General features: G+C 43.3%; 1 protein-coding gene across 1 annotated transcript in view; it reads right to left on the reverse strand.

Annotated features, from left to right (window-relative positions):
• GARNL3 (GTPase activating Rap/RanGAP domain like 3) overlaps positions 1-27,914 on the reverse strand; it is a 156,175-nt gene that overhangs the window by 26,539 nt on the left and 101,722 nt on the right. The window contains exons 17-27 of the mRNA XM_068134047.2: positions 27,165-27,239; positions 22,454-22,565; positions 14,710-14,808; positions 12,029-12,145; positions 11,109-11,263; positions 10,515-10,673; positions 7,121-7,187; positions 6,542-6,649; positions 5,732-5,850; positions 4,286-4,442; positions 694-927 (exon numbers count right to left, since the gene is read on the reverse strand). Of these exons, the coding sequence (XP_067990148.2) occupies positions 694-927; positions 4,286-4,442; positions 5,732-5,850; positions 6,542-6,649; positions 7,121-7,187; positions 10,515-10,673; positions 11,109-11,263; positions 12,029-12,145; positions 14,710-14,808; positions 22,454-22,565; positions 27,165-27,239 (1,402 nt within the window). The remainder of the gene's footprint in view (positions 1-693; positions 928-4,285; positions 4,443-5,731; positions 5,851-6,541; positions 6,650-7,120; positions 7,188-10,514; positions 10,674-11,108; positions 11,264-12,028; positions 12,146-14,709; positions 14,809-22,453; positions 22,566-27,164; positions 27,240-27,914) is intronic.

The raw sequence follows: 27,914 nt of genomic DNA on the forward strand, positions 1-27,914 counted from the left end.
TGCTGGGTCGTTTTGGTTTTGATGGGTGGTTTTAGTTTTGCTGGGTCGTTTTGGTTTTGATGGGTGGTTTTAGTTTTGCTGGGTCGTTTTGGTTTTGATGGGTGGTTTTAGTTTTGCTGGGTTGTTTTGGTTCTGCTGGGTGGTTTTGGTTCTGCTGGGTGGTTTTGGTTTTGCTGGGTGGTTTTGGTTCTGCTGGGTGGTTTTGATGGGTGGTTTTGGTTTTGATGGCTGGTTTTGGTTCTGCTGGGTGGTTTTGATGGGTGGTTTTGGTTTTGATGGGTGGTTTTGGTTCTGCTGGGTCGTTTTGATGGGTGGTTTTGGTTTTGATGGGTGGTTTTGGTTCTTCTGGGTGGTTTTGATGGGTGGTTTTGGTTCTTCTGGGTGGTTTTGATGGGTGCTTTTGGTTTTGCTGGGTGGTTTTGGTTTTGATGGGTGCTTTTGGTTTTGCTGGGTGGTTTTGGTTTTGATGGGTGGTTTTGGTTTTGATGGGTGGTTTTAGTTTTTGCCGGATGGTTTGGTCCCACCAAACACCGTTTGATTTACCAAATTCATCTTATGGTGTTTGTATTAATGGGAATCAACCGTGTATGTAGACATAGCAAATGGTATTTCCTTACCTTTTGAAACCGTATTTATTGTACAGGACAAAATACAAAACACGAATTGTTAATGTCAAAGAGGAGCAAGTCTCACCCAGGAGTTCACGCCGTGTCCTGGTTGCGATCTCGCTGATTTCCATTCGTGTTGGAGGTAAGCTCGCAGTACCCCCATGGCTCCCGGATGTCGTTCCTCCAGAGCCAACCGCCGCACCCACTGAGGTGGCAGCCACTTTCCTGCAAGCCTTTGGGGATCTAAGAGGTCTTTCTATGCTGCTCCCAACTAGACTGCTTAGAGGAATCTTGTAAATATGCTGTGGTCGTGATTCACCTGCATGCCGTGACCAGACATTAGTCATTCCAACAAGTGGGCAAGGAAACTTCCGTCTTACACACAAAAAATAAATAAAGATGGCAATTGTTCATTCATAAAGTATTTGTTTCATTCTCTTCCCAACATGTTAGCAACAAATCATGCAGGATAATGATTCATGCAGTAAATGGCCCCAAAATGACAGAATCCCAGTATCACAGCTTAGCTCTGCCCGAAAGAAGCAGCTAATTTGATGAAGGTCTTCCCCAGGGGAGTTTACCAGGTCAACAACACCGAAGAAAACTCCAGCCACCATCAATCAACTATGGTCACAAGAGGTATCACCAAAATGGATTGCTCATTTATTAAATGCATCCATGGAAGCCAAAGTCCTGAAAATATGGTGGTGGCCTCATGGTAAGTAGAATAGGCAAGCCTGCAGGAGGTTGTGGATTCAAATATGACTGAATACGGATACTGTATATGGATTCAGATCCCAAACCAAGGAAGTCTAAGAATAATCAACATGTTGCTATCATATTGTCACTTGAGAACTCAACTGGCTCTCTTTGGAGATGACCTTCAGGGGAAGTAATCTGCTCGACCAGCCTGGTGTGGTTATAATAAGCAGTGACCACAGAGTGATTGAATCAATGCCCTCAGGGCATTGGGATGCACACTCAAGCATTTCGTATTAAAAGTCATAGGGGAGGTCATAGCATCACATGGCAACTGGTCCAACAGAAAACATGGCAGAGGCTAATCGACTGTTTCAATTACTGCAATTAATTAATCCAATTAATTTCAATTGCTAGTAAATTATAATTCAATAATCTTGGTGTTTGCTGCCAATTTGAATAGGCCTGGGTTTATTTTTATAGTTTGAGCTATCACTTTTACTCTATAATGTCCAGAGATCAAAACCAGCATCCATTCGGTAATGCCACCCTATCGTACACTTGAAATGGCTAGCGTCGACTCGGGAGCATCCAATGGCTCACGACGATTATAGCCGTAAAACACGAAAATGGACAAGACAAAATGGGAAAAAATTATTTGGATAAAAAAGTCGCACCTGTGTCCGAAGGAAGCGGTTCATTTTGACATTTCTTATATGAAATAGGCAAAGCCGAGAAACAAACGAAGCCCTTTAGAATTACCCTTTTAAATTACGCTTTAGAACCCGTTATAATTACCCTTTAGAACTCTTTAGAATTACCCTCGAAAGCCCATTAGAATTACCCTTTAGAGTTTAGATGATGGTTTTGGCCTTTATAACTTTAGATTAGAATTAGCCTTTAGAATTACCTTTTAGAACCCTTTAGAATTACCTTTTAGAACCCTTTAGAATTACCTTTTAGAACCCTTTAGAATTACCTTTTAGAACCCTTTAGAATTACCATTTAGAACACTTTATAATTACCCTTTATAATTACCCCTTGGAATTACCCTTTACAATAATGACCCTTTAGAACCCTTTAGAATTACCTTTTAGAACCCTTTAGAATTACCTTTTAGAACCCTTTAGAATGACCATTTAGAACCATTTAGAACACTTTATAATTACCCTTTATAATTACCCCTTGGAATTAGCCTTTAGAATTAGCCTTTATAACCCTTTATAATTACCCCTTGGAATTAGCCTTTATAACCCTTTAGAATTACCTTTTAGAACCCTTTAGAATTACCTTTTAGAACCCTTTAGAATGACCATTTAGAACCCTTTAGAATTAGCCTTTATAACCCTTTATAATTACCCCTTGGAATTAGCCTTTATAACCCTTTAGAATTACCCCTTGGAATTACCCTTTAGAATGACCCTTTAGAACCCTTTAGAATTACCTTTTAGAACCCTTTAGAATTACCTTTTAGAACCCTTTAGAATGACCATTTAGAACCATTTAGAACACTTTATAATTACCCTTTATAATTACCCCTTGGAATTAGCCTTTAGAATTAGCCTTTATAACCCTTTATAATTACCCCTTGGAATTACCCTTTAGAATTACCTTTTAGAACCCTTTAGAATTACCTTTTAGAACCCTTTAGAATTACCATTTAGAACACTTTATAATTACCCTTTATAATTACCCCTTGGAATTACCCTTTACAATAATGACCCTTTAGAACCCTTTAGAATTACCTTTTAGAACCCTTTAGAATTACCTTTTAGAACCCTTTAGAATGACCATTTAGAACCATTTAGAACACTTTATAATTACCCTTTATAATTACCCCTTGGAATTAGCCTTTAGAATTAGCCTTTATAACCCTTTATAATTACCCCTTGGAATTAGCCTTTATAACCCTTTAGAATTAGCCTTTATAACCCTTTATAATTACCCCTTGGAATTAGCCTTTAGAATTAGCCTTTATAACCCTTTATAATTACCCCTTGGAATTAGCCTTTATAACCCTTTAGAATTACCCCTTGGAATTACCCTTTAGAATGACCCTTTAGAACCCTTTAGAATTACCTTTTATAACCCTTTAGAATTTCCTTTTAGAACCCTTTAGAATTACCTTTTAGAACCCTTTAGAATTACCATTTAGAACCCTTTAGAACACTTTATAATTACCCTTTATAATTACCCCTTGGAATTACCCTTTACAATGACCCTTTAGAACCCTTTAGAATTACCTTTTAGAACCCTTTAGAATTACCTTTTAGAACCCTTTAGAATTACCTTTTAGAACCCTTTAGAATTACCATTTAGAACCCTTTAGAACACTTTATAATTACCCTTTATAATTACCCCTTGGAATTACCCTTTACAATAATGACCCTTTAGAACCCTTTAGAATTACCTTTTAGAACCCTTTAGAATTACCTTTTAGAACCCTTTAGAATTACCATTTAGAACCATTTAGAACACTTTATAATTACCCTTTATAATTACCCCTTGGAATTACCCTTTATAATTAGCCTTTATAACCCTTTAGAATTACCATTTAGAACCCTTTAGAATTACCCCTTGGAATTACCCTTTAGAATGACCCTTTAGAACCCTTTAGAATGACCCCTTGGAATTACCCTTTCGAATGACCCTTTAGAACCCTTTAGCACTGGTGCAGTGCTCTCTGTAGATTATGGCAGGAATTTGTAATTTGTTCATGGTGCCGGCGATAGCTCGCCTACTCTTCGTGAAGGACACCGAGGGATCTTTAACGTCCACCAACAAATATTGGCAGAAGATGGGATACCCAGTCTTACATCCAACCGAGGGACGGCTCACACATCGATGCCTCACTGTGCTTACGAAACACCAGGATGAGAGTTTATAGCTTGATCTGGATTCAAACCCAGGCTAGACAGCTAAGAGGAGAGTGTGCACAGATGATGTTGCTGGAAGATTATGTTACAATAATCCAATACCGGTTTCTGGTGTGGCCAATGGCGTGGTCGGTGGAGGCGAACGCTCATCATCAGGAGTAGGAGTTTGTGGCGAGTTTGGGAATGTCGGAGAGGGGGAAACGTTCTGAGAGTTGGAGTCCGTGGCACCCAGCTCGGCCGAAACAAAGTAGATGTCTTTCTGTGGGAGGAAGCAGAATGTGAGCAAGAGAGGGAGACATCATTAAGAAGAACAGGAAGAGGATGTTCCCAGGTCAAAATCCTAAAAAAAAAAAAAAATCAACAATCGCACTCATGTCCAGGTTCCATTAGCTGCTCCACCTCCACTGCCATCGTTTTAACCATGATATTGTCTTTGTTGTTATTATTGTTCTAGATTACAAAGTAAAAACTAAGCAAATAGATTCCTGGATGAATCATTATCAAAGCTGCACTGCATTTATTGTTATTGTTGTTTTATGCCTTTCATTGGGACAACCCTCAACTCATAGAAAATAACCAAAACTGAAAATGAGATTCAAGTTATAAATTAAAAATCAAAATGAAATTGGAGGTAAAACAGGACAAAACTACCAAACATTGCCGTACAACTCGATGGGAGAGGAAAATCAACTCCCACGTCCTGGGAAGTTTGTTTGAGGTGCAGTCGGAGTAGGAAGCATGTTAATGCGGTCATCCCGTTCCAGCCATATGAGGTGTGTGTGACGGGAGGGGGTGTTACAGGAGTGGTCTTTGAGCCACAGGTTGGTTCAAGCAGTAATATGGAATTTGCGCAGGGTACCGGCACACAATGGCCTACATTTTGTGAAAGGTACCATCAAGATCCTACCGGCATATTTGTCCCCCACGTTGTGTGAGAAACCCTTTCCTTATTCTCCTCCCAAGGTTAAACTCAAGGCTCAGTTCCTTTCCTTCATTCATTCTCCCTCTTCTCTCACCTGTCTAACTGTCTTTCCTGGTCCGTTGTCTCGAGCCCTTCCCACAAGATTGCAAATCAACTATGCAATGCCACCTCATGGTCTCTCCCATTTACACTACTGCGCTTCTCCCATCTCTCCTGTTGCTATTCCAACTGAGACCCTGTTCACACCCTTTTCCACAATTCCTCTCCTTGTGCTGTGGAGCATCCATTTATTGTTGTCCCACTGGTTTTCCTTTATCCCACTTTGTCTGTTCATCCATTGCTCCCTATTATTCTGTTCTTACATGCATGTTCCATCCTTGAGTTACCGTCACATGTTCTGCAATTAAGTAAGGTGCCATCAAGGTATTAGGCAATGCATATTTTGGCAATTTTAGAAACCCTCTCACAAACACCACTCTGCAACGCTGGGACAAAGTGCCACCCTCCTCACCCCCAACTCCAAACAATTATATTCCACAATGTGCACCGATGTGATTTGAGGCCTGGTTATTTGGACTCGATGACATCATAGACCCTGTTTGGTGAGGAATATCCTGCAGACGTACACTCGCCGAGGCAAGAGAAAGGCCAGGCATAATGGCCCTGTGCACCAGGTTTCCATTGACGATCAGTCGCACTTCCAGGCAGTCGGCAGTGAAGGCCAGGAAGTAGGGAAAGGCACACACTGCACACAGCACGGGGAGTCGAGCTTCACGACATGTTGTCACGTGTTCACGCATGGCATTACACACTAAAACAAGCATCATGCAAGTTGCTTCAGGTGCATGTTTACAACCTGTCTTTGAGACACGGAATAACCAAGAGAAAAAAATTAATAACCGAGGACACCAACGAAGGTGGACGGAGGTTATGTTTTCACCTCTGTCTGTTTGTCTGTGACCAGGATATCTCAAAAAGTTATGGCCAATTCGGATGAAATCTAATGGCAAAATTGGGTGTTTGGGAAGGACTAATTTAAATATTGATTAGATTTTGATTCTGGATTCTGGAAGTTCTGGATCTGGATCCGGATATTACAATTTTAAGGTAATTCTTTACCATTGAGGGATAGGGCCAAAAACGAAATAAAGCACGGTATCTCAAAAAGTTGTGGAGGGATTATGACAAAACTTGGTGGAAAAGTTGGTTAGGTGAGAATAACAAGCCAATTAAAGTTTGATTCAGGTCCGGATCCAGATCCGGCCTATCAGTGGGCTTCAAAACGTAAACTGTTCAGCATGGCGGGGGTATGCGCCTTTATCTAGTTATAATTTGTTTTCATTTCAAACAATAAGAGTATCAAGATAATTACACACAATTGCTCACGTTACAATTACTACAACAAAAGTCACAACAGGTGGGTTTTGGGAACTGACCGATATTTGTTGGGATTTGATTCCAACAGAAGTGCAAGTCTGAAGGGGGAGGCTGCAGCGGAGGGGGGCTCATGGCGGAGGCCGAAAGCTTCTTGTAACAGCACGTGTCTGCAATCGGAACATTCATACGGCTTACACATCTCGGATGAATTCTCATGAGATCTGATGAGATCTCAATCAGATCTCATGAATCAGATCACAAAACCTGCACCTGGACTAACGCTGACGACTATATAATTGGTATACAAATGGTCCACCAATGAGGACAACCACCGGATGTCAAAACTTTACACAAGCCACGTTTATTACCACACCACGGAAACTATTATCCAGGGGAACTGATTTTATATGGCAAGCTCTCTTCCCTCCGCACCAAAATTATCTGAGTACAATGGGTGGCGAGCTCTCACCTGTAACTTGTATGCGACTCCTGCATTAATTATACACATTCTTGGAAGACTAGTTAAATTAAATGGCCTCTTCTCACAATACGATTGCATGTGTCCAAAGAACATGATATATATATATATATATATATATATATATATGACAGGTTGTCCATGTAACATTTCCACTTACAGTTGTAGCACAAGAGCAAGCCTGCCTCGCCATCTTCATACAGGTCAATTGCAGTCAAGAAGCTCACCTGGACGAGTAAAGCACCAGCACTCAACAAGTCTGGCTTAGCACAACATGTAAACCACATGGCTCATTAAGCACGACCTTTGAATTATTTGCAACACAAACGAAGCTCTGTGCATCATCTTTCGGGTGGCATTTCATTTTCATTAACGACACACTGGTTGGTCATTTCCGATGTACATGGGACCACTCGACCGAGGTTTCATGATGAGATGTCCTCGAATAAAGATTAAGGGAAACTCATGGAAAGTCACCTGTCATGACTACTGATTTGGCAGACCGGGTCAGCCGAGTCAACCCGGATGTACAGTGCCTTCAGGAAGTATTCACACCCCTTGACTTTTTCACATTTTGTTGTGTTACAGCCTGAATCTATAATGGGTTAAATTGAGATATTTTTGTCACTGATCTACACATAATACTCCATAATGTCAAAGTGAAAAAAAACATTTGAGAAATCTTTACAAAATAATTTAAAATGAAAATCAGAAATATATAATTTACATAAATATTCAACCTCCTGAGTCAATAATTCATAAAAGTGCCTTTGGCAGTGATTACAGCTTCGAGTCTTCATGGGTATGTTTGTATCAGCTTTGCACATCTGGATTTGGGGAGTTTCTCCCATTCTTCTTTGCAGATTTGTTCAAGCGATGTCAAGTTGGATGGGGGGGCGTCGGTGAACATAAATCTTCAAGTTTTTCCAAAAATTATCAATGGGAATCAAGTCTGGGCCTTGTGGGGCCACTCATGGACTTTCACGTTCTTGTTCTGAAGCCATTCCAGTGTTGCTTTGGCTGTATGCTTGGGGTCTTTGTCCTGTTGGAACGTAAATCTTCACTACAGTCGAAGGCCTATAGTACTCTCAAGCAGGTTCTCCTCAAGGATTTGCCTGTATTTGGCTCCATTCATTGTTCCCTCTATACTATATATCTCCAAGCCCTGCCACTGAAAAGCATCCCCATAGCATGATGCTCCCACCACAATGCATCACAGTAGGGATGGTGTTAGATGGGTGATGAGCTGTGCTCGGTTTCCGCCAGATGTAGTGTTTTGCATTCAGGCCAAAGAGTTCAATTTTTGTCTCATCATATTACAGAACATTTTGCCTCATGCCCTCAGAGTCTTTCACATGCCTTTTTGCAAACTCCAATTATGCTGTCACATGACTTTTTCTCAGGAGTGGCTTCCATCTGGCCACTCTCCCATAAAGCCTAGATTTGTGTAGTGCTGCAGAGATTGTTGTCCTTCCGGCAGGTTCTCCCACCTCAGCCAACTAAGTCTATAGCTTTGTCAGAATGATCATATTGGGTTCTTGGTCATCTCCCTGACCAAAATCTTTCTTGCCCGGTTGCTCAGTTTGGTCGGACAGCCAGCTCTAGGAAGAGTCTGGGTAGTTCCATATTATTTCCATTTCCGAATGATGGAGCTCAATGTGCTCTTGGGAACTTTCAACAATCTAGAAATTGTTTTATACCCTTCCCCAGAGTTCTACGGATAATTCCTTGGACTTCATGGTAGAGTTTCTGCTCTGACATGCAGTGTTAACTGTGGAGCCTTGTATAGAAAGGTGTGTTTCTTTCTGAATAATGTCCCATCAATTGAACTGGCCAAAGGTGGACTCCAAATCAAGGTGTAGAGACATCTCAAGGATGATTAAAGGAAATTGGATGCACCTGAGCTCAATTTGGATTGTCATAGCAAAGGTGTTGAATACTTATTAACTCAAGACGTTTCGGCTTTTCATTATTCATCGATTTGGAAAAAAATTCTAAAACAAAAATTCCACTTTGACATTGTGGGGTATTGTGTGGAGATCAATGACAAAAACAAATCTCAGTTTAATCCATTTTAAATTCAGGCTGTAACACAACAAAATGTGACAAAGCCAAGGAGTGTGACCACTTTCTGAAGGCACTCCAATAGAAAAGCTCCTTTGTTATTGCAACAACAATGCACAGAGTGACAATGTTATGCCCGGAATTTGGCACGATGCATATTATACGGTGAGCTAGATCGTTTCATTTGTAGATACACTACATGAACAAAAGTATGCGGACACCTGCTCTAATTAGTGGATTCAGCCATTTCAGTCACACCCATTGTTGACAGGTATATATAATCAAGCTCACAGCCATGCAATCTCCAGAGACAAACATTGGCAGTAGAATGGGCCGTACTGAAGAGCTCAGTGACTTTCAACGTGGCACCGTCATAGGATGCCACCTTTCCAACAAGTCAGTTCGTCAAATTTCTGCCCTGCTAGAGCTGACCCGGTCAACTGTAAGTGCTGTTATTGTGAAGTGGAAACGTCGAGGAGCAACAACAGCTCAGCCGCGAAGGGGTAGGCCATGCAAGCTCACAGAAAGGGACTGCCTAGTGCTGAAGCACGTAGCACATAAAAATCATCTATCCTTGGTTGCAACACTCACTACCGAGTTCCAAGCTGCCTCTGGAAGCAACGTCAGCACAACAACTGTTCGTCAGGAGCTTCATGAAATGGGATTCCATGGCCGAGCAACCGCACACAAGCCAAAGATCACCATGCACAATGCCAAGCGTCGGCTGGAGTGGTGTAAAGCTCGCCGCCATTGGACTCTGGAGCAGTGTAAACGTGTTCTCTGGAGTGATGAATCACGCTTCACCATCTGGCAGTCGGACGGACGAATCTGGGTTTGGTGGATGCCAGGAGAACACTACCTGCCCAAATGCATAGTGCCAACTGTAAAGTTTGGTGGAGGGGGAATAATGGTCTGGGGCTGTTTTTCATGGTTCGGGCTCGGCCCCTTAGTTCCAGTGAAGGGAAATCTTAACGCTACAGCATACAATGGCATTCTAGACGATTGTGTGTTTCCAACTTTGTGGCAACAGTTTGGGGAAGGTCCTTTCCTGTTTCAGCTTGACAATGCCCCCGTGCACAAAGCGAGGTCCATACAGAAATTGTTTGTCGAGATCGGTGTGGAAGAACTTGACTGGCCTGCACAGAGTCCTGACCTCAACTCCATCAAACACCTTTGGGATGAATTGGAAAGCTGACTGTGAGCCAGGCCTAATCGCCCAACATCAGTGTCCGACCTCACTAATGCTCTTGTGGCTGAATGGGAGCAAATCCCCGCAGCAATGTTTGAACATCTAGTGGAAAGCCTTCCCAGAAGAGTGGAGGCTTTTATAGCAGCAAAGGGGGGGACCAACTCTACTAATGCCCATGACTTTGGAATGATATGTTCGGGCATCCACATACTTTTGGTCATGTAGTGTATGTTACATTAATCCTGTGCTCTCAATGCAAAGAACAGCGCTCGTTGCAAACACATTTTTACAGCGTTCCCACCTTACTGGCGTCTATCTGGTGCAGGCGAAAGGCCTGACCAGTGCTCTCGTTGAGGAGAGTGAAGTGGTGCGGGCACGCCACGCAGATAAAGTTGTCATTCTCGCCCGTTTTCCCATCGAGCAACGTCAACACTGTCGGAACCTCGGGTACGCAGATCTCCTGTCACATGGTGATGTAAATGATGGTCACATGAGGTACAGATACTGATTTTGCATTCGTCTCAAACTTTTCAGAAAGTAATGGCAACCCTGTGCTGAGAAATGGTTTGTTCAGGATAACTAAAACATTAGGAAAGGCGAGGATAACATCAATTTGAATTGGTCAAGGCCTAGCTATATCACTGGCTAGGGCTCGTTACCTTAGAGGCAATTGTGGGCCTACTGAAAAGGAGTAGAGAAAAATAGTATCTTGAAAATAGACTGAAAATGTAATGCTCAGTCAATTGACTGATTCATCACAAGGAAGCATAGGCCCTTGTCATGGCCACTTGGTTGTTGAATTAAATAATTTACTAAGCTGATCTTTCCAGGTGGTGGGAGGAGGGGAGAGCGGAAAAATGTAAAGGAAAGCAGGTAAGAAGTTGCAACCTCTCACCCGGATGTACTGAAAACCATCCCCCGGAGGACCGCCGGGTGGAGAATCGGGAGGCCTGCCACGCCAGGCCGCAAGCAGCAAGCGGTTTCGGATTGCAGTCACAATGCGTAGGGTTTTGCATGTGCTGTGTGTGTTCAATGCGTACAGGTGGCAGCCTGCATTGAGAAAGAAATACAAGGATAAACAAGCACGTGATGACGTGATGACATTCCAGAAATGTTGTAGAGCATTGCTCCCAACAGTTCCTGTTATCTGAGCTCGCCCCCAAGTCCCCTGTAAGGTCTCCGAAGGCATCTTCAACATGTTATCTTGTGACATTAAAAGCAATATAGAGAATGGCAGAACAACAACAACAACAACAACGTGCATTTTGAGGCCATTTTCCCTGCCAGAGCGGGGGTTAGCCTTGCGGTCCCCATGACAATCTTCTCCATTTTGCCCTATTTTCTGCATCTCCCCTTGTTAACCCCCTTGCCCGCATTTCTTCTTCCACCATCTTTAGCCAAGTCTTTCTCAGTCTTCCCTGTCCTCTACTTCCTTCTACATTCATTTCTATCACTCTTCTCAACCAGTCACTTTCATCCTTCCTCAACACATGACCAAACCATCACAACCTGTTTCTCTTCACAGCATCCATCACAGGCTCTATTCCCATCATCTTTCGCAATTCATCATTTGTCTTCCTCTCTCTCAACGATATTCCGCACATCCACCGAACCATTCGCATTTCCACCCTTTCCAGCCTTTGTTGCTGCTCTACGTTCATTACCCATGTCTCGCTCCCATAAATCACAACACTTCTCACACATGCAGCATACACCTTTCCCTTCAGCTTCAACGACACTCCCCTCCTCATCAGCAGAGAATGGCAGAACGTTAGACGAAATATAAACCACATGAACAGTGGTGCAGGTTTCGACCTCTTGTCTTTTCCAACTTGAACTCTCGGCATTCCGGCTTTCCCAGGGCAGGTGCGCCCTCGCTGGGTCGAATCATCAGCTGTGCCAAACTGAACGCGTACAGCCGGGACTCTTTGCCTGAGGGTTCGTGGGGATTAAAGAGGTAGAAGTGAAAAAGGTGGAGTATATTTATTATGTAAGCAAATGTAGGAGGAAGGGGGTAGCGGATCTGAGCTGCCCCTCCCCAGCCCACATACACATGTCTCATCTACCCTCCTCTCTATCTCCCAATTTCCTTTGCTCTCCCTACCCGCTACTCCTGCACTCCCCTACCTTCCTTTCCTCTTCCATTCCATTGCTTTTTGACAATTCCAATTATCAAAATGGATGATCCTCAAAGCCAAAGAGATCCAGGGGATTTGGTGAAAGTGAGAAAGACGAGCAAATGGCCTACATTCTTTCTCAATGCTCTCATAGTTCGTTGTGGTCAAAGTGTCTTATAATTGGTCCCCAAGAAACCATTCCGTCTTCACAAAGGCTACCGGCTTGGTCGTTGAGCAAAGTAATCACCCCCCGTGAAGCAAATCTCAGGGCAAGGCCAAATAGTTTATAAACCCAAGGACTTCACCATATTTTAACAACTGGTGATTCATGAAACAACTTTCAGTTACTTGATTATTTTTTAATGATTTATTTTTATTTCAATTTACTGTTACCAGATTATACAGTTGGTATGTATGTTGGCCGAGCAGTTGCATGATGTAGTGGGCAAAGCCCTGGAGAGAGTGGTGACCTGGAGAGAGTGGTGACCTGGAGAGAGTGGTGACTTGGACAGAGTGGTGACTTGGACAGAGTGGTGACTTGGACAGAGTGGTGACTTGGACAGAGTGGTGACTTGGACAGAGTGGTGACTTGGATAGAGTGGTGACTTGGATAGAGTGGTGACTTGGACAGAGTGGTGACTTGGACAGAGTGGTGACTTGGATAGAGTGGTGACTTGGACAGAGTGGTGACTTGGACAGAGTGGTGACTTGGACAGAGTGGTGACTTGGACAGAGTGGTGACTTGGACAGAGTGGTGACTTGGATAGAGTGGTGACTTGGACAGAGTGGTGACTTGGACAGAGTGGTGACTTGGACAGAGTGGTGACTTGGACAGAGTGGTGACTTGGACAGAGTGGTGACTTGGACAGAGTGGTGACTTGGACAGAGTGGTGACTTGGACAGAGTGGTGACTTGGACAGAGTGGTGACTTGGACAGAGTGGTGACTTGGACAGAGTGGTGACTTGGATAGAGTGGTGACTTGGATAGAGTGGTGACTTGGATAGAGTGGTGACTTGGACAGAGTGGTGACTTGGACAGAGTGGTGACTTGGACAGAGTGGTGACTTGGACAGAGTGGTGACTTGGACAGAGTGGTGACTTGGACAGAGTGATGACTTGGACAGAGTGGTGACTTGGACAGAGTGGTGACTTGGACAGAGTGGTGACTTGGACAGAGTGGTGACTTGGACAGAGTGGTGACTTGGACAGAGTGGTGACTTGGACAGAGTGGTGACTTGGACAGAGTGGTGACTTGGATAGAGTGGTGACTTGGATAGAGTGGTGACTTGGATAGAGTGGTGACTTGGATAGAGTGGTGACTTGGATAGAGTAGTGACTTGGACAGAGTGGTGACTTGGACAGAGTGGTGACTTGGACAGAGTGGTGACTTGGACAGAGTGGTGACTTGGACAGAGTGGTGACTTGGACAGAGTGGTGACTTGGACAGAGTGGTGACTTGGACAGAGTGGTGACTTGGACAGAGTGGTGACTTGGACAGAGTGGTGACTTGGACAGAGTGGTGACTTGGACAGGGACTCGTAAATTTTTTCACGACTTGTTGTGAATGCCTTGGCGCTGTGTCCTAGAACATGGGCCTTCAGTACGGTCAACATACATTGGTCAGTATGATGTGGGCCGCTTTGCCGGAGAAGTGAACATACAATTCTGACACGTTCACAATGAAAAATAATCCGTATATACAAGGGAATGACTTGAGCAGATTTAATCATTGACTTTTCACAAGAGGCCAATGTAATTGCATGAAATCCAAACATGACTGAGGACCTGTTGATGGATATTTCGCATCAATAAGTTTAAACTTTTTGAGCCGTTTTGTAAGAGCGAAAATCAATGCTTTGCGAATCGATGAATGTGGCCTGTCAGGTTATACGGTGTCACGTCGGGAAGAACATCAGAACAGGGCCTGGCTAATGGAATTGCCTTGGGATCGAAGGATTAAAAATATTTATTCATAGCAATGTGGGAGAAAGGGATAAGCTTCAGGAGGAAACTAACCAAAAATGGTCGATTTATGAGGAATCTTTCAAGCTTGTGGACCTACGTGGATGCTCAATACATTCAGGAGAAAGAGGGTAAGACAGACAGTAAGGAAGAGAAAGACAAAAAAAGTGAACACAAAGACAGCGGTGAGGTGCTGCATGGGTGTGGGACAGCACGTGGGAGGCCGAGATAAACAGAAGGGAGAATTCGAACCTACAGGTCACGACTTGTGCCTCTTCCATCACAGTGTTCTAATGGTTCCAAGGCGGTACACGGGTTCTAGCATGGGCAAGTAACCCAAGGGATTTCGAGAGCAGCTCCACCACACTATAATCATGAATGATGTATGTGCTGGAGATGCTTGGCGAATCACTGTACCTCGATCGGAAAGCATAAGCAGCAGGTCCTGGGTCTCCAGCACACTCAGCTGTTTGACGCAGAAACTTCGGTCAAATATGGCCACTGGTGACTGTCCCTCTATAAACAAAAACACAAAATCAGGTGTTAATTTATTCAAACATTCTTACATACAGGGTTTTCCAAAAAGACCTGAACAACTTTGGTTGCTAATATATTTAGAACCACAAATGGTAGAACAATACCCTTTGGTTTATATGATACAGAAACTCATAACGTTTTGTGCACACCATCAATACACTTCAATGTGAGCTCCATTTGTCACGTGCAGGACATCAAGGCGGTACACGGGTTCTGGCCATGTTCAGCTCAGCATGTTTGTGTTAGGGTTGTTAGACCTTCAAACTGTTACGTATGTGTTCACTGACAACGTGGGGGTTTTCAGAGCCCTGGATCCTCACCTTCCCCGATACATGAAAGCAAGCTTTGTCTTTGAATATGACCTTTTTCAGGTAATCTTCGTCATCCTCTATACAACTGAGCATTTCCAAGGCAGATGCCTTGCGCTTGGGTCTGTCATTTGGTTGGAGTTCCTGCAGAATCTGCACTTTATAGGCATGAAGCTTCAATCTCTTATGCAAAATCCTGATTACAGTGGTGGTTGGTAGTCCCAGATCTATGGATGTGTGTCGGATTGATTTTCTGGTACTTTGTTGAAATGATTCACGCACTCGTTCAACATCTGCTGCACTAGTGCTTGGTCAACCGGAACTTTTCTGTTTCTGACAACTTCCAGTCTCCTTAAACCTCTTGTACCCCTCTCTGATACTAGTCCACAATGGTGGATTCCTTCCATACCTTGTACGGAAATTACGCTAAACTTGCGTGTCAGATCTCATCTCGATGAACCATTCGACGCACTGAGCTCTGTCCTGTGGAGTCACCATTTTCTTTTACATTAAACTACCCGACCTGAAAATAAAGAAAACGTTATGAGTTTCTGTATCACATAAACCAAAGGGTATCATTGTATCATTTGTGGTACTAAATATATAAACAAGCAAATTTGTCCAGATCTTTTTGGAACATCCTGTACATTCAATCACAGATATACAAGGAATTCAAGGACATGTTGAGACCATTTAGACCATCAGGCCTGTGTTGTTAGCCCATATCAGCATCTGATTACTTTATTCATCCTTTTAACTCAACTCATGGTTACTCAACTTCATACACACATTTAATTCATTTACAGTCGTGGCCAAAAATATTGGCACCCTTGCACTTTTTTTGAACAATTGACCATTTCTTCCAGAAAATTGTTGAAATTAGAAAAATATTTTGGTATCGACATGTGTATTTCTTCGGTTTGCAGTGGAACAAAACAAAAAAAGCTGAAAAAAATCACTAAATCTTAGCTTATTCCACACAGAAATCCTAAAATTGCCTCGACAATATATTGGCACCTTTTAGAAGTTGTTAGAAATAATTCGATTTCAAGCAGGTGGATTCTCCTTTACTTTGGAATTGAACTCACCTATGGTAAGATGCAGGTGCCTCCAATGTAACAATCACCCATTCAACCAGTTTAAATAGAGAAAAGGAGTCTTTTTGCTGTTTTGTGTCACTGTGTGTACGGCAATGAGCATGGAGAAAAGAAAGAAAACCAGAAAATTATTTGAGGAGGTCCGACACAAGATTGTAGCCAAGCATGGACAATCTCAAGGCTACAAGTCCATCTCCAGAGACCTTGATGTCCATCTCCATAGACCAGAGACCTTGATGTTCCTGTGTCCACCGTACGCAATGTTATCAGGAGATTTAAGGCTCATGGCGCTGAAGCCATCCTCCCTGGACGTGGCCGCAACAGAAAACTTGATCGAAGATTGCAGCGAAGGATTGTTCGAATGGTGGAGCAAGCAGCTCGATCAACTGCCAAACAGATTAAAGCTACCTTCAGACACAAGGTACGACAGTTTAAACTCGCATCATCCGTGGCCAACTCAATGAAAGGGGGTTCTTTGGCAGGAGACCCAGGAGGACCCCACTGGTGAGAGAGAGAAATAAGAAAGCCCGACTGGAGTTTTCCAAAACACACCTGAACAAGCCAAAATCCTTCTAGGAGATTGTCCTGTGGACAGATGAGACCAAATTAGAGCTTTTTGGTAAAGCACATCATCTCTATGTTTACAGAAAACAAAATTAAGCCTTTAAAGAAAAGAACACCTTCCCTACAGTCAAACATGGAGGATGTTCCGTGATGTTTTGGGGTTGCTGTGCTGCCTCTGGCACTGGGTGCCTTGAATGTGTACATGGCATCATGAAATCAGGAGATAACCAAGGCATATTGGAGCGCAATGTTCAACACAGTGTCAGAAAGCTGGGTCTCCGTCAAAGGTCATGGGTCTTGAACTCAAAAAGCACCCAGGAATGGTTCAAGACAAAACGCTGGACTGTTCTGAAGTGGCCAGCAATTAGTCCAGATCTAAATCCCATTGAACACCGGTGGGGAGATCTGAAAACAGCAGTTGGGAGAATGCACCCTTCAAATCTGGAAAAACTGGAGCAGTTTGCACAAGAAGAGTGGGCCAAACTGCAGGTAGAGAGGTGTAGGAAGCTCATTCATGGCTATAGGAAGCGCTTGACGGCAGTTATTTTGTCCAAAGGCTGTGCTACCAAATATTAAGTCTGGGGTGTCAATAATTTTGTCAATGCCATTTCTTTTTCTTTTCTGATTTAAAAGGATTTATTAAGTTCTGAATCAAAAACAAAGGTTCGGTAATATTAACAGTGAAAAAAGAATTGTGGAGACCAAATACTTTTGTCAATTTCAACTTATTTTAGAGAAAATGGTTTGAAAAAAGTGCAAGGGTGGCAATATTTTTGGCCACGACTGTACTTCCATTATACATCCCATTTAATCCACAAAGAACAATATATGATTCAATCCCAAAGGCCTACGCTTATCCACAAGTCGGCTTGTCAGCTTTTTGATCACTTATAAAATGTTTTTGTTAAGTTAACAATCAGCTCTGATAGACTTTGTCACAGTAGGATTATTTATTATTTTTATTATGATAGAAACAAAGTGAAGAACAAGGAAGCGAATGAAAATTTTAAACTTTTGATCAGGTGGTTATAGGCTGAGCCAGATTCCAGCACCGAGATGCCAGTCCAAAAATGGGTCACGGCTGGTATTTGGGGGTCAATGACTTGTGTGCAGTTAATTTATTGCACACATGGTTACTTATTAAGTGGCCTTCGAGAATATGGAGGAGGGAACCTGAGTGACTGAAAGAAGAAGAAGTTACAAAGCACAACAAAGCACAGACGTAGGACCTGCTAGGATTTCGGATCTTTTTTGTATACATGATGGAGGCTCGTGAAACTGCAAGAGCAGAATGGAAAGGGGAAATCGCCAGCCGAGGAGGAGGAATGAGAGTGAGATTAAGGAAAATGGGAGAAGGGCACGTGGGGGTGAACAAGCTGCACACAAGATGAATGAAACACAGTAAGAAGAAGGGGAAAATGGGAATGAAATAGAAAAGGAACAAACCAACCGACAACTAACAAAGGAAAAGAGGTGAAGGAGAGGGGGGCAATCACAATAACCTGGAAAAAGGAAGTGGGGTCACTTGGAGAAGAAGAGATCATGAGTACCGTATGGATGGGAATGACTGAGGTGGTGATGAACAGCTGCCTTGAAGCCGTGGAGGGAAGAATGGGACTGAACTGACTGGGGAAGTTGGTTACACAGGTGAGAGAAAAGAGGAACAAATGAGTGGAGGTGAGCAGTGAGCTTGAATTTTGGGAGTTTTTTGCAAGAAGCGGGTTATTGGCAGACTGTGTACCCCCCTATAGAAACCTGGGAGGGAGAGAGAGCAAAAAGAGGCCAGAGGGTGCAAGATAAAAAGGAGCCGATATAACATGGAGAGGCCATCAACATGTCTACAATGCGAAAGTAACAGGCCTAGACACTCAGCTTCATCATGAGAGATCCCAATAATCTTGAGGACATTACTTTCCATGACATCAAGAAGGGCAAGGTGTGAGGCACGGACGCCAGCCCAAAGGGGAGAGCAGTACTCCATTAAGCTGCAAATGAAGGCCTAGTAGGTTGTCAAAAGTTCAGATTGGCCAAGGGAAGACCTTGGATAAAAATGAAGATGAAGACCTCTGCAAATGAAGACCGTGCATAACGGAGGATGCCCAGTCAGCGGCTAGCTCTGGAGTCCATCTTGTCTGTCCAAGAAAGATCATGGCTGATGGTGAGGCCCAAATGTTTGAATGACAACCTCTTTCAGTGGTTTGTTTTTGAAGTAGATGGCATGGTTTCCTAGACGGTCCTTGCGGAGAGACAGGATGAGTATGTGGGACTTGTCAGGGTTCAAAGACATATACCAAGTGTTAGACCAGCTCCTAATTCTATCGAGGTCTGTCTGCAGAGAGGGAAGAGGCTACTGCCTGACTGTCTGAAGGATGAGAAATTATATTCCAAGACTTAATCTATATTTATGAAAAGTCTCAGATCATAGTAATGAGGGCGGAGAACACATAAAAATGCCCACGGAGAATTGTTAAAACCACAATGGAGAAAGGCTTGTATATATATATATATATATATGATAGGCAAACCTCACAGATTACGGGTGTACAGAGTCTGTAGTCATGTTACTGCATTTGAGATTTAGGGCATTCATCCCATTGGCTAAATTAGCGTCAGTGAGAATATTCAGCATGGATTGACCCCATGGAGGTTTAACTGAAGGAAACAATATACAGACTTGGCATTTAATATGGAATATATTTTTTGTGGGGGTGAACTTACTTTTCAAGATGTCTTAGAACCAAAAGTTCATTGGAATTATGTTGAAATTATTCTAGATTTTGTTAATGTGACCTTTAAAAGAAACAAAAACCACATTTGACATTTTGAAACAAATAAATTGATCCTTGAAAGTGATGTAAACTGATATTGAACTCAATTCATGGACAGTACTGTGTTAAACTTCTGTACGTTTTCCAGAAGTATCTCTTTATTTTGCACATTTGCCAAAAATTTTTTTAACAAAAACAAAAGTTAAATTACGACTGGGATCATGGACAGTAAAATTACAGTTCAGTACTTCGTGTAACCCCCAAGAGCATTCAGGAGAGCATGTACACGTTGAGGCATGCTGTTCACGAGATTTGCCAAGGTTTGGACAGGAATCGCTTGCCATGCAGTGACAATAGCCTGCTGCAATTCACGCACAGAGGTCGGCTGCTGGTCCAAGTGGTCGATTTGACGCGTTAATTCTGCCCACAAGTTCTCTAACGGATTCATATCCAGGGACATGGCAGGCCACTCCATATGCTATACACCATGGTCAGCAAGAAAGTGTTGGATCATGCGAGCACGATGAGGCTGTGCATTGTCATCTTGGAAGACAAAGTTTCCTCGAAAGGCTGCACGAGCAAATGGAAGCAATGTTTCTTCCAGAATGGCCCTGTACTTGAATTGGTTCAGGTTTCCATTCAGAACAACCAGGTCAGTTTTGCCCCCTGCATGAAAAGCAGCCCAAACGGTCACCCCACCACCTCCAGCTTGGACTCTTGGCACTATACAATCTTTGTTGTAGGCTTCATGCACTTGTCTGCGCACTCCAACGCAGCCATCTTGACGATAGACCATAAATCTAGACGTCACTGAAGATCACGTGATTCCAGTGTCCTGGCTGCCATTGACGGTGCTCTCTGGTCCACTGCAATCGGCGCTGGCGGTGTTGTCTGGTCAGGCGTGGCTTTCTCAGGGGACGCCTGCCACAATAGCCTGCTTGAACCAGTCGTTGGTTGACTAGCCTTCTGGATACAGGCACATTTGTCAGTTGCTGCCACTCAGCCCTAAGCCGATTAGCTGACTTGGTACGGCCATTGCGGACTAACCGGTGCAGCTAGCGATCATCCCTCCTTGTGGTTCTGTGGGGACGTCCTGGCCTCGGTATTGGAGTAGGGACACCCCTCTGAGCATTTCGTTTCAGGATCTTTGACACCTGACCTTGAGTGATGCAATACTGCCGAGCAATAGCACGCTCTTTCATGCCGTAATTTCATAAAGCCACCACTCCATGACAAACAGCATTGTCGAGTTGACGGACCATCTCCAGAGGAAGCGGCAATAACTTTTGGAGACGTGCAGCAGTTGTTTTCCACTAATACAGAAGGCAACAACCCTTGTATAACCGACTGTGAAGCCAATCGTCAAATGCACCTGTCCGTACATTTTGCCACACCACCTGTGATATAATCCTGTTGTTGACTTCTTGCTGCGACAGACAATCAGTGACATGGTTCTTTTAACAAATAAATCACCAAAGTGTAAAAGAAACTCACCAGATTGATATACTGAGTTAAGAAAGTAAACCCAAATCAAGAAAAAAAAAATATTCCATATTAAATGCCAAGTCTGTATATGAAACAGTTTGCTTGCTTATTGAGGGGAGGAGCTTTCAATAAGCAAGCAAACTGAATGAATGAATGAATGAATGAATTCAGTTTGCTTGCTTTGGGGAGGAGCTTTCAATAAGCCAGCAAAACTGAATTCATTCATTCATTCATTCAGTTTGCTTGCTTATTGAAAGCTCCTCCCCTCTCCTCAGCACGTGGGTGTGGAAAGCTCCTCCCCTCTCCTCAGCACCAGGGCGTGGAAAGCTCCTCCCCTCTCCACCGCAAGAGGGCGTGGGGGAGGAGCAACTTTCAGGAAAATGGGTAAACAAAGCCCAAGCTCTGCCCTCTCCTCAGAAAGATGTATGTCTATTAAATATGTAGTACAATGTGAGTACATATATTAAATGTGCAGTACTACATGAGTACGTCTATCAAGTACGTAGTAGAACATAATTTATTAAAATCTTCACCTACATATGATATACAATCTTTGATTTCAATAATGAAGTTGAACTCCACTTCAAATTCACATTCTATACCCACCCGTCAGGAAGTAGTAGGGAGGGAGGGGGAGGCAGTGGCAGTTCATGTTTGTGGCAGTTCCAAATTCCATGGTTTTACTGATAAACAACAAAAGGCTAAAAAGTCAAAGGATCATCCTAGTTACTCAGTTTTACATTCAATAATCTCCAATAAATATGTATTAAATCACTGATGAGATGTAGCCCTGAGAAGATGGTTTGATAAAGAGGGAAATCCGACAAACACATTGTCAAACAAGGACTTCGGGGCATGAGCAGAGTTTCCATCAGGCCCGAGTCTTTATGAAATGTCAGGACCTGACTGGATAGGAAATTACAGGAAGAGCTTTCAATCTAGGAAAGGGAAGGCACGTGCAACCAATACGCTCGTCTTGTCTTAGGTGAAACCAGATGCCTTGGCCACAGAGGGGTCTTCACCTTGGTCTGTTAAAGACTATTCTGTGGTCGAAACATCAGTTGGTTGTCGGGCCAAGCGAATGTTATCATGGCATTTCCATTTCACAAACATTGCCATGCTCGTCATCATTTGATTGTATCGGGAATGCCTTAGCGTAATGTGACATAGCAAGCATGTGACATCACATCCGTTTTAAAATCAAAGTGGTTTGACCCCTCAACAACATTTTAAAGTTCAACACTCAATGAGTTTGTCAGCAACGTGTCCATCTACGTATGACAACCGAGAAACTATGGGATCTTTATTGTAACCAGGACAACCTTTGTGACCTCAATTCCATGATTAATAAGGCCTTCTGCAAGCCTTCACCAACGCATGCAAACATATCAAGTTGTCCCACCGTGGAGAAGGAAAATGCCCTCCTCGGTGGCAGTGAGTAGTGAGCTGCCCAACGAGTCTGCGCACGCCACCGTGTGCGGAAAGTTTGTGCAGAACAACTGTGGCTCCCAGGGCTGAAAAGATGTGCACGGGATTGCAAGCGACATCATGGGTCGGAGAGAAGTCGGAGCGAGTCAACCCGGGATGGGTGAGGAAGTAGGGAGGGAGGGGGCACAAAGAGGATTGGGAGAGAGCAATGTGAGAGGTGCAAATGCACTCGTACTCTGGAGCACACACATAATTTATTCTGTGTAAATCTGTCCCTCATAACAATTCCAGTCATATATTGAACATCAACAGCCATTTTGAATGCATTACACAAACATTTATTTTTCATCGCTAACCTCAAAACAGTGAGAAACCTAAAATCAGAACGTCAATAGTTTGTAACCGATTGACCGATAATTATCAGGCTCCCTGGATCATCAGCCTGGCTCGGGCCTTCATCGAGCTTCCGACCATTTCTGCTTAAAACCTCTCCAACTATGCACACTAAACCCACATACGTGACATTATGGCCAACCCGCAAAATGAGGACTCACTTTCATCCAATGTTATGATCATTCAAAATGTTTATGATTATGCATCGAACCCTTTGTTCCCTTTACGCGACGTGTACAGAATAATGTGTTTTCATTAAACAACAATGGGAAGACAGGGATGGGTGGCCATGAATCTCAATCATTGCCCCTTGTCCCACTCTATCTCTCTGAAGTAGTGATGCTCGTCTTTCATGGGTTTGATGAGTACAAATAGGACATCTAATTACTAGCACGAAATTCAAACATGGTGTCGGCCAATTCCCGTTTACCAAATCCAAGCTTTAGTTTGGTGGTGAAAGAACCAAAGGTTTTACAAAATATTTAATTGGTGACTGAGAACGCCTCCTTGAACGTTTCCTAATCAATTTATTTGCTTAAAACTGCTGTGCGAATCTCTTATAGCTTTTTATATTCCTTAATGCTACCCCATTTAATACAGGAAACCAAAAGGTCATAGTACAGGTGGAGCAGTTCATCCTTTGCAAACAGGTAATGCTTAACCAGTAATCTGATTTTCATTGAATCATCCTTTCACACTATTTATCGATACAAGGAAATAACCCATTCTTACAACAGGTTAATTCCCCCACTTCGTTGATGTCTAGATCTGTACGCAATTTGTCGATGGTCACATACGAGTGTGGTTATGTGACCCTTGGGACTCCTGCGAGCAAGTGCTCTCATGACATTTTCAGGAAGGATACATACAGTACATATATATATATATATATATATATATATATATATATATATATATGTATATATATATATATATTGTTGCGGTTTTGAGAGTGTAAATATAACATCATTAAAGGTTAAAGGTTTGCCCCCATAGTTAGTCCACAAGCAACACGTAGGCCCATTTAGGATATTAGTTATGTCATAGTATGTGTGAGAATAAGGCCATTTCCCTAGTATCATCTGCGTTGTGTAAAAGAAATAAGATAGGCCCCGTTCATTTTGCCTCCGCCCTCCAAATCTACCTCGTTGGGCAGAATCCATCACGTGCCCCATTTTGGCTATGGCACCTCGCATTACGATGCTCACTAGTCAAGGGACACGAGGTAGGCCTGAGAGAGGGAGGAGCGCGGCGTCGAGGTTGAAGCGGGGCAGACAGCAGCGGTAAGGGCCGCCAGCCAATCAGGGCTCGGGTGACATGGCGTGAGGGGCGTGGTAAGGGCGTGCCTATATAAGCGCACACACAAAGCCCTTGAGGAGGACTCGTGGGGAAAGGGCGTGCTAAAGAGGACTCGTGCGGAAGGGACTCGTGCAACAGGACTCGTGCAACAAGACTCGTGCGAAAGAATCGTTGTAGGAGGACTCGTGCGAAAGAATCGTTGTAAGAGGACTCGTGCGGAAGAATTGTTGCAACAGGACTGTCAGAGGACTTGCATGATTTGCGCATGATAAAGGACTTGTTGGGAGAGCGCACTGTAAGAGGGACTTGCACGATTGCGCTTTGTATGAGGACGTATGCGACAGGACTTCTGCGGGAGCGGCGCTTTGCTATGAACTTGCATTGGGAGCGCCTATTGAACTTGTATTGGGGGCGCCTATGAACTTGTATTGGGAGCGCATATAGCGCCGGGTCATCTATTACGTACGCGACCGTGGTCACAAGTAACCGCCCAGCCAGCCTTACCGTTCGCCCCGTAATTTCCGATCCGCGCCAACGACCCGCGGGGAGCTTCTGCCACCCTGACCATCTTCCTCACGGTGCGAGTCGGGGACCGGAGTGAACTGCCTGGACGCCATCATCCCTGACCATCAACCTGACCATCTACAACCCCGTGTGAGTGTGTCTGAGTGTGAAACGGGCCCGTGTCCTGGGATGAGTATAAGACTGTATAAGGCTGCACTGTGTGTTCTTCTTCTTCTCATTGTACATAGTGTAATAAACCAACTGTTATTCCTTGTTTCTTCCTGATTCGACCGTATCAGTGATTTCCTCCATTGGGTAAGCGTGGCACGATCAGAACCGCTCGGATCGGGTTTAGTCATCGATAACGGCTCGGGTCACGGTTCGCTATCGCTCGGCGTTTCCACCTACAACCGTGATTCAGACGGGGCTTATTTCCTTGCTTCCTAGGCGACGTTGGTACTTAGGTAATAGGAATTCGGCCTACAACCCTATTTAATGCCGCCCGGAAGGAACGTCATAGCCCCGGATCCCGTCGGCTAGTCAAAGACAAGGGGACTAATCCCCCCTTGGTAAGGGGAAAGGCCGACGAGGAGATCCGCAACAATATATATATATATATATATATATATATATATATATATATATACACAAAGAATTAAGTTAAGCACCCCTACACAACGAATTAAGGTAAGCACCCCCTAATATATATTCTTTGTGTATATGTATACATTGGCATATATTCTAAGGTATGTGAGATCAAATAATGATTGGTATGACATTAGCAATTATCCATTGATGAAATTGAGTGATCAAAGTGAAAAAAAGTGATTGGTTGAGTCAGTGATCCGATCACGTGGGTCCTACACACGTTATTGACGCAAAGATCGCTAGAGGTCTTCTCAGAACAATGACTGTACGTTAGAAAACATAAACGTCATCCACACTGTCCGTGATGGACCTATAGCTCCATACTTAAATTGAGGTGAAAATATGCCTAAAATTCCCAAAAAATTTCACCTTAAATTATTCAGAATAAAATATTGAAAACGGCATGATTGTTATGTTTTTATGTGACCATAATATCACTTCTCCAGAAAATATAGCAATATCATGGGTATATTACACTGTTTTGACGACAACAAACTTGTAATGTGCGAGGTTGTAAAAAAACGGGGGGGGTGCTTAACTTAATTCTTTGTGTATATATATATATATATATATATATATATATATATATATATATATATATATATATATATATATATATATATATTAGCTCCCATGCTCTTCAAGCTAAAGAAAGCTGCATAAAGCAGCCACGAAAAGTGACAAAAGGTAAGCCCTTTGCTGTTTCAAACCCTAACTGGTTTCTTCTACCACTGCAAAACATTCACAAGTAGTACACAGATGAGAATCCCAATGCTACACGCCCCCCTCAGCCACCAGACTGGTTTCATCACTTGTTGGCAAATCATCAGCGACAGTGCAGACAGAAACAAGCACCAACGAGACTCTCAAGCATGGACCACGTACAATGCCAATGGCAGTTACCATATAAATAACAAGACCAATCACATCTCTCACCCGTAATTGGAGGAACTAGGGCATGCCCGTACTATATATATATCTAAAATTATATCCCCCCCCCTCTATTTACATGAAATGGTTTGGTCCATTCGCAAAGCCAAAGCGAACGGCTTGCGAGTACGGTGACAATCCCCCCCCTCTATTTACATGAAATGGTTTGGTCCATTCGCAAAGCCAAAGCGAACGGCTTGCGAGTACGGTAGAACCCCCCCCCCCTCTATTTACATGAAATGGTTTGGTTCATTCGCAAAGCCAAAGCGAACGGCGAACGGCTAAATCGCCATAGCTCGGTAGCTCGCTGCTCTCTGATTGGTCGAATCGTTTTTTGGACATAGCTCGGTAACTACTTGTCCGATTAATATGAAACCTTGAAAAGGCACATCCTCGGGTCCCCAGCAATATACCTGGCAAGTTTCAAGTATATCGGACCGGTAGTTGTCGAGAAACAGCGGTCGCATACACACAGAGATTACTGGAATTATAGATAGATAACCAATCAGCTCTCACCTAATCAATTACCCCAGGTGGCTAGGATTATCAAATAAATTAACTCCTTCCGTGCTCTTCTTGCCAACGAAATCTATCTGCATAAAGCAACCATGAAAAATTACACAAGTATCAACTAGAGATTATATCATTGTATGTTTACTTATTTATCAACTAATAGTATATTTTAAGAGTATTATAAACTTTGAGTTGATAAAATCCTTCGATGCAGCACGACACAAGCCTTTACAGAGACGACCCTTCCTCCAGTATGCACACTCATTTCAGGGTTGCCCTGAGTGGCCAGATATTTCCTGATATAAAACTGCTTTGAAGGACCAATTGAAGGGATCCCTTCCACAGTGACTCACGTTGCTCATTTTAAACAATGCGGTGCACTTTTGCGGACACCTCACCTCCCTGCGGCTTCGCCCTGTTGAAAATGTAGGACCTGGGAAGTCTCCCTTGACAATGATCTTCAGCTTGAGTGCCTGCGGTGGCCAGGGACATCGGGTTAACATGCACAAACTATTTCATTTCAATCTCTAGAGTACCGAGCATAACACTTGGTCTATCGGAATAATAGGTCTACATGGCTGCCCCCACACGCCAATTTGCAAAAATTCATCATAAACTTAATATCCAAGAGCTGTTTTTTAAAGGACAGTGGTAATTAGACTATCGACTTGAGCAATAATGACTCAGCCAACAACAACGCATTTTTCATCATTCACTCATATCAAGGTGCCTCTGACTGAACCAAATTACTAAAAATACTAAATGACTAAATTGAGTACCAGCTCACTGGTAATTCCCTGTGTGTCGCAAGAGGTGACTAACAGGGTTGGCGGCAGGAAGGGCATCCGGCCATAAAACATTGCTTCAAAAAGGGGACCACGGTGCCCGAAAAAGGCCAACCCCCGCCCTGCGGGGAAAAATGGCCTCTAGAGGTGGTATATACTCATATCAAGGTGGGTTTTCTCTTCAAATCGCTGCAGTTCATGAGGGCGATTCTGGTGATCTCCTGGAGAGCGTTACATTATTTTGGCCATGTGGTAATAAGGGAAGGCTCTGAGATCCAACTTTTCTCTTTTAACCTCATTTATTATATTAGTGCCAGTTATGCCAATCGTAGGTGAATATGAAATGTTTAAATAAAAAAGACA

The sequence above is a fragment of the Myxine glutinosa genome, chromosome 13 (genome assembly GCF_964187855.1).
Source record: "Myxine glutinosa chromosome 13, kmMyxGlut1.1, whole genome shotgun sequence".
NCBI lineage: Eukaryota > Metazoa > Chordata > Myxini > Myxiniformes > Myxinidae > Myxine > Myxine glutinosa.